General features: G+C 46.6%; 1 protein-coding gene across 1 annotated transcript in view; it reads left to right on the top strand.

Annotated features, from left to right (window-relative positions):
- CRHR2 (corticotropin releasing hormone receptor 2) overlaps window positions 1-7,728 on the top strand; it is a 251,210-nt gene extending 243,482 nt beyond the window's left edge. The window contains exon 12 of the mRNA XM_019508079.1: window positions 6,552-7,728. Within this exon, the coding sequence (XP_019363624.1) occupies window positions 6,552-6,692 (141 nt within the window). The 3' untranslated portion in view covers window positions 6,693-7,728. The remainder of the gene's footprint in view (window positions 1-6,551) is intronic.
- Window positions 7,729-7,993: the final 265 nt, after the last annotated feature.

The raw sequence follows: 7,993 nt of genomic DNA on the forward strand, positions 1-7,993 counted from the left end.
AATGGATGCATCTACACAAGACACTCTACTGCGCGTTAGACTAATCTAATGCTCAGTAAAGTGTCACCATCTACACGTGAGCAGGATTTACTGCGCAGTAAATTATGCTAATGTGCCATTTGCTAGTACTAGGGAATATAGGTACTAGATTAACAGCGCTTTAGCTACTGTGCAGTAGCACGTGTAGATGCTGACTGGGAGCAAATTGCTCCCAGTCAGCCCAGGCAGCAGGGGTCCTGCTGCTGCCTAGCTAAGCCCTGATGCAGGGGGAGGCTGTGGTAGCTGCAGGGGCAGCTGTCTCCCCAACATGTGGGGATCAGGACCAATCCCAATCCCTACATGGCCTAGAGAGCTATCCTGCAGCCAGAACTCCTGCGTCCCAGTCATGTGGAGATCAGGTCCTAACTTGATCCGCAAGTGTCCAGAAGAGCCTGCCAGCCACATGTGGATTGGGACCAGCCCCTGTGCCCCCTGCCAGCCCTGGGGCTGGCACCTGGGGGAGCCTGGAGCTCCTCCTGGCTGCTCCAAAGGGGCAGAGCAGGGCAGGAGCAGCTCTGGACTGGGTGGCTCCTGTCAGGTGCAATTCTGCAAAGAAAATTCAGGCGCATTAATTGCACATGTAGACGCACCCAATGATAGCACACACAACTTAGCCTAACTTAAAATGCAACATAATAAGCCAAAAGGACAAACAGCAAGCCTTGCATAGGTCTCACGTAATCCGGAGAGCAGAGTGTCTCCTTACAGCCAGGTATTCAGAAAGTCTGATTTCTGGGGGATCAGCAGGTCTTCTTAGGTGATGAGGAGGAGACCCCACAAGCCTCATCTTTGCCTGAGGTTTTTACAGGTGTAGCTGCACCTCCTTCTCCCCCTTGGGTGCCTCAACCACATGCTTTTCACATCCCTCACAGCTCTCGTGCGTTCAGTGTCTCTGTCTCGTCTCAGGTATTCCAGTGTCTTGCCCCTTACAGGTTTCACTTTGAAACGCAAATGTAGCCCCCCGCCTTCTTCCCCTCCCCTGCTGCCTCATGTCAGGCACTTGACATCTGTCATAGAGCTTAAGAGTCAGGTCCACACCTGTGATAAGGGTGTGATGAGGGCCCACATCTGTGGTAAGGGTGCCAGGTCTTTGCTAACTGTGCTTTAACTGTGCTAGCCTGGTAGGCAGGATGGGACTTTGACCAAGGTCCTCACTTTTTGTCTACTCCAGCTCCATTGCATCTCTTCCACCGGAAGTTTGGCACCCAAGATCCTTTCCTGCTGCTGTAGCCATATTGCTTCTTCTTTTAATGCATTCATTTTTTCTTTCTTTTCTATGGCTCATTGCCTTAGCATCAAGGTCTTTCCCATCCTGCCATTTTTACCCTTCTGTCATGTATTTGTGTTGCACACCATGCAGAGGCTCAAGGCCACCTTAACATTATGCCACACATTGTATGAGCACATCAAGCTTTCTTCTGTTTACATGTTCCACACATGGGACATTTCTCCCAGGACAGAGATGTAAGGCTGCCACAGCCATGGGCAACTCTAGGATTTTGAAAAAGGGTGCAAATGGTGAGGTGCGACACAACACACGTTTTTCTCCAGTTAAAAAGAAACTAGAAGCTCTACTAATCAGCTAGGAGTCCAGGGTTATATTCTTCTGTTTAAGATTGAAACAAAAACAAACACAACTTTCTTGGGCTGCACGTTCTTTTGCTACATCGTAGATTATGTAGAAAACGCACAAAAACTAATCAAAAGATATTGTTTCATTAGACCTGTAGTCATTAGAAGTAAATGTGTATCTCTTTCAGATTCAAACAACACCTAACCTTCTTACGCCAGAGGTAATGTTTCCATGCCCGAATCAATGTGTTTAGCTAGAGTTAAAAACAGTCTTCAGAGCTTTGATATAGGAACTGTATTACAAGGAGCAGCTAATAGACAGCAGATTAGCAGAAGAAAGGATTGGTGAATCAGTGGAACATCATGATCATGAAAACGGAGAGAGGGGTGTTAACACCTGTGGACTGAAGGGCTTAGAAAGCTTCAGGTTGAAGCCGTGAAGTCAATTGATTCCCACTGCTGCCCAACTAGGAATGCTTCCCCCTCCCAGGAAGTTGGTTTTAAATTCGGGTTGAGCAGAAATCACAGCGGGGGGGCAACTGCATCACTGCACCCTCCTGCGTCCCACCCGATCTGCCCCTGATCACACCCATCGTTTAGCTTCTTGCTTAGACCACACTTTTATTGTACGGTTACAAGGAATTTGCCAACCATTAACAGAAAGGTAGAGCAGCAGTGATGGATAGTTGGTATCTATTTGATTTAGAAGGACTTTTTTTTTTAATGTTTTATCATTCTCCCTCTCCCCTTTCTGGGGACGGTCTGTATCGGAGGTAGGCCATGTTTTTGGGCAGAGTGCAAAAAACACCTGCAACTTCAACTTGTAACATGTTGGCATGCCAAGGGTGAATGGTGGGGGAGCCACGAGGGGCCTGATCCCTGTTATGGCCATGTAGCCCCAACCTCTTCCCTGCCATCCACACAGAGGCACACGTGCCAAGCAAAGTGCCTTCGAGTGTCAGACTCTGGCACCTGCACCGGGGAGTTGCCTACCCTTGGTCTATATGGTAAATACGAGAGGTGAGATACCCACAAGAGTCTTTCTAATTAAGACGCAGGCAAAAAGGTGACAATTCCTTGATTAGGTCATTGAATCATAATACACAAACCGTAACCAGACCACTTCCATGACCAGTCACGCCAGCCAAATCCTACCTGTTGAACATCTGAAGGAGCGCTCAGTATGAGCAACTCATGACTTCTAATACTTACCAACCTGAATATGCTGGTAAGTATTATTCCCTCAGCAGTTTCAAGGAACAAAGAAATGTAGGAAGATCATGATAATTCACAAGGAATTTGCAAAGAGAAGGAACAATCAAATAAGTAATCTTGTGACCAAAGACAAGCGGTATAGGGAACTTAACTTATAAGTGTCTGCTCCAAAAACACAGATGTCCTTTGTTATCTCAAGTGATCTGATGTTTATTGAGACAAAGGTGATCACTTCTGTCCCTTGGGCTGCTCGTGTGTGCCCTAACCACTGATAATGATGTCTGTATGCATCCAGATGCTATTATGGGCAGGTGTTGTTGCTATCAGATGATTGATACACTAATGCTGTTGCTAGGATATCATTGACTCTATACATACTTAATAGGCAGGCAATGTATCCGTTGTAAAGTGATTAACAGTTTTCAAGCTGGTTCTCAGAGCTGATGCTAATTTGTTTTATTTTTTTCTATTGCTGTCAGATCATAGTGTATGTTAGTTTTTATGTTGCTGTACCAATTCTGGCTGTTTTCCCCCTGAAATACTCTTGATAGAATTTCAGCTTCAGCTGAGATCTTGCCAGAGTTTCAATTCATGATGAGAGAGAAATTTTAATTGATTCTTTCCTGGTTGGGCTTTTGACACATCACAAGTATTGTCAGATTGAGTTTGTCTCTAATGAATTTGTGTCTGCTGACTTCTATAAGCGTGCAGCGTATTTTTCCGATGCACGGCCCATGAAGACAGCCTCACATATAAAGCATAAAAGGAGTCAAGTCTCATCTTACCTTGTTTATCCTCTCTCGAACATCTAAGGCAAAGAACAGCATGGTAGCAGCATGCAAATGACTGCTTGCTTAGATTCCCATCTTTATCTCCAGGTCACTCTATTTGACTTGATTGGCTTGAAGCTCAAATGATAAATCTAATCTGGCTTCATTATCCGAGTAAGTATCTGGTGGAAACAAATTGCTCAGAAACACACAGGGGCCATTAAATAACTCATCATCTCCATGCCCCAGCAGAGTTCAGCTAGCAGAGCTATGCAGAGGCATTAGTTATGTTAGCCCTGTCGAGCTCTGTTCAAGATAATTTTCAAGGCTACACGGTACATCCACAAGAGCCACTTCCCGTACGTGCACATGGAGGATGACATTCATCCACTTGGAGAGTTTCGTTGGGACTTACACGGTTCATAGACCTTGTGCTGGCCCTTGCACAGCAGTGAATTTACTCAGAGACAAAGAGATCGTCTTAGCACAACCTCAGCATTTAGTGAAAGGTGTCCACGTGTAAGAACACAACATGCAAGGCAAGGTGTGCTATTTCCCACAGAAAGAGACCAGGGAAAACCCACATTAAGCTCAGGATAATTCGGACCTGACCCCCTTGAATCCAGGTGTGACCCACAACCTTGGTCATATTCACGCAAATATAATTTATATGTATGATCACCTGACACAGAAGCCGAGGCAGGATCCTTCATCACTCCAAATACAGGGGGCAAACAATGCTGTGAATGTGCTGTTTCACCACTGTGGAGCACGGAAAAGCAGCTGCATTTCTGACACTCTTGGAGGCCAGTGGCTTCTTTGCATATAAGTCATATTTTCTAAAAAGAATGGATGAATCAGACAGTCGCTCAGCATTACTCTTCAGCGTCTGTCCTGAGAGCATAGGGGCAGGAGGGACTTGCAGAGTCACTGAATCTCTCAAGGAGCAGGTTCCTAAATCCTTTCTGCAATGATCCAACACCATGTTAAAGCAGGTGTTTTTCTCTCGTTCCTTCTGTTGGCTGGCACTTCCAGATCCTTTCTCTCCTGGCAATTAGAAACCTCCTCCTGATTTCCAGCCTAAATTTATTCCCAGCCAGTTCAGACCTATTTCCTATGGTGCCAGCCATACCCTTTAGCATAAATAGCTCCTGTCTCTCCCTGCTGATGTTTTTCTGGGTCCCCTCCCGGCCTTCACTTTGCCAAGAGGAGCCTGTGAATGATTTCATTTCCTATTGAGAAAGGTATCCTTCCATGTTTGTCAATGGGAGTGTGCCAATAGAGCTGGACAAACACTGTATGGGGATAGCGTCTCAGTAATAAGGCATATGAGTTTTGTTTGGTGTGCGGTAATTTAAAGGGAGACTGTTGACCTGCGGTATCTCCATCTGGCTGGCAGTGTTTCTAGGTATTACTGTATCACACATGCCTTTCCCCCCAAAACCAGCTCTCTAAAATCGAGGTGCATGTCTTAAGCGGGGAAGCCAGCTGTCCTCACCAGAATAGGAGCATGGTGGAGTAGGCGCATGAAGACACGGTGCTGCCAGAGGGCTGCCAGCTTCTCTATGAGCAGTCTGAGCAGCCAAAATCTGCTGCCTATTGGAGAGTGGCTGTGAAAGGGTTAATGCTGGACAGTTGTGGGTCCAGCAGGCTCCTCTTCCTTGCTGGCTGGATGAGGAGCTGGCAGGCATCAGGCAGCACAGCCTCTCCATGAAAAAGCCAGCCTGGGAAGCCTGGGAAAATCATTTCTTCTGCATTTTACCTTCCAGAAACAAAGAATGTGTCCTGTTTGGGGCCATGGGGTATGCGAGAAAATACAGTACTATTAGAGTATCACCAGGGGCTTCAAATGGGATCAGACGCAAGGCATATATATATAATAAGAGATGGTCCCTGAACTGACACACTTGCAGTCCGAACCCAGAAGATGGACAATGTGAGGGGGGATATATGAGGGTGTTATCACCTCCCTGTGTCAGCATTGAAGCATGGCAAGATTAAGGCCTTGCTCCAAAAAAAGGACTCAGGCATGGGACTGCTGAGCATGCACACAGGTGCACGTGTGGTGCTACCCAGCTCTGTGCATAGAAAGTGCAAGGCTCGGTTGGGTGCTGGAGATTTCTGTGCTTTCAATGGAGACCCATAGGTGGCTAGGAGTGGGCATCAGCACTGTAAGATGGCAGATCCCCAAGTCTGTCAATAGGGAAAGCAGAAATCCTGCCTGTTCTTGAGACTTGTGTAGCAGTGAGGTGTCTGTCTACAGATTTGAGGGTCTCTATGAGGCTGGGATCAGGGCTGGAGACCCACCCATAGGCATAGGTACATCAGTTGGCCCTTTGCATCCAGGAGACTGGCTCCCTCTGTTTCTTTTAAGACATAGACATTCATGGTGCTCCAAAGCCTAGTGGTTAAAGCACTCCTCCAAGAAGTGGGAGGACCTGGCTTCAAGAGCCTTTTTGGGATTCAAACCCACATCTTCCACCACCTGCTAGAGTGCACTTACCACCACGCTAGGGAATAGGGACACCCTCTACTCTCCCATAATGCTGGGCCCCTGGGAAGCTGAGAAGATGAGACTAATTAGCAGAACAAGCAAGGGGGAGCCGTATGAGCTGTGCAAGCCGGCCTGGACTCCAGGCCCATACTGCAGTGCTTATTCTTCATGGAAGTTTGTGGCTACTACAATTTCAATCCTAGGTTAGTCAGCCATGCCTCATCTCCCCCTCTATAAAATAGGAATAACACTCCACTGCTTCACAGGGGCATTGAGATGAAAAATGCATTACATACACGCGGTGCCTATGGAGATAGGTGCTGTAGAAGCCCCTAAGATAGACTGTAAAGCCCCAGAAAATGGTAAAGGAGATATGGGTTGGTTTCCTATTGAGTGTTTCTTTGACTGGGGAAGATCACCTCCGTCCATGTATTCACATCCTTTGCTCTCTCTCCCACTAGGTCCGCTCAGCCGCAAGGAAAAGATGGCATCGCTGGCAGGACCACCATTCCCTCCGCGTCCGTGTGGCCCGGGCCATGTCTATTCCCACCTCCCCGACGAGGATCAGCTTCCACAGCATCAAACAGACTGCGGCCGTTTGATCGCACAGAAGCCCAGAAGCCTTCTCTTCCTTTCTCTTCCCCTTCCCTCTTCCTTTTTCTTTGCACCGTGCTCTTTCAGCAGTGAGGTGTGACCCCCTCGTGTCTTTGTGGACGTTCATCCATTTATGCCCAATACTGCTTTAAGGCAACCAGCCAAATATGTAACATAGGAGAGGACAGTGTGGGTGGTGGGGAGGGCAGGGAGCAAAGTAGAAAGAAGAACAGGAGTCACAACTGTTGGCTCAACAAAGAGATTTTCAGCCTCTAGCCATGAAGAATAAGACAGCCGGATGGAAGGAAAATTTGGTTTTTCTTGTTTTGTTTTTTTTCCCCTTGAACTAGGGTGGCTCCAAAGACTTTCTAAAGAACCGCCCATCTTTTCCATCTTTCCATGCCCAATGGTTACAGCCACTTTGCTTGGCAGCCCGTCCACCTCTTCCTTTGCTCTTGGAAAAAGTTTCTTCTCTGCAGAGCTGGCCTTCAGGTGCACGAGGCAGTAAATGGACGATGATGTTGAAGGTGTTGTGGAGAACCAGAACTTGGACACCTTCTCCATGTCTGCCCCTGATAGAAGGGCATTGGCCCGTATGGAAATCAGTGGGCTCTTTGTCTGGTCCGAAGCCAGCCCTATGGACAGAAAAGGTTTTGCAACCTTCAAACTCTGTAATATCTCTAGATCTCTCTATAAATTATTCTCACTCATCTCCGCTTTAGCCCGATAGTTTCGATATTGTGTAAAATAGCCTTTGGACATCTTTATTTGCTTTTACCTGGGGGAAGGCAGGGGAGGGCAAAGGGACACCCGGAGGATTTTCTCAGTTGTGTTGCTTGGTTTTTTGATTCAAAAAGGGAAGCTCTGTAAAAAATGGCAATGATGGTTTTTTGAGTGATGAGGATAGTGCTCGATGCTGCACAAAGAATATCTATTCATCATTTTGAACTAGAACAGGTGCATCTAGTTAGGCTTTTTATGTGATGTTCAGAAATATTGTATATTTTCAATAATAAACACTATTCTGGGTTGGTTTCTATTGAACAAGAGGTCTTTTTCCCAGGGGAAAGATGAGGAAATGGGTTCTGGCCGTTGGTGGAGTTGAGAGGGTTTTGGAAACATAAAAAAAGGCAAGCAAAAATATAACCCATCTTTGACAATGACAAAATGGGAAAAACCTACTTGAAGATGAATTGCTGGAAAGGGCTCTTACTGGCAGAGGAAATGCCTCCATCCTTCTTTTACCAGGTTTCTAGTGAGCAGTGCCCCTTACAGAGTAGCCCCATTTCTCTGCATCGGTCCTGCCATA

This window comes from Gavialis gangeticus, unplaced genomic scaffold, assembly GCF_001723915.1.
Source record: "Gavialis gangeticus isolate Ggan-Ray unplaced genomic scaffold, GavGan_comp1, whole genome shotgun sequence".
NCBI classification, from domain to species: domain Eukaryota; kingdom Metazoa; phylum Chordata; order Crocodylia; family Gavialidae; genus Gavialis; species Gavialis gangeticus.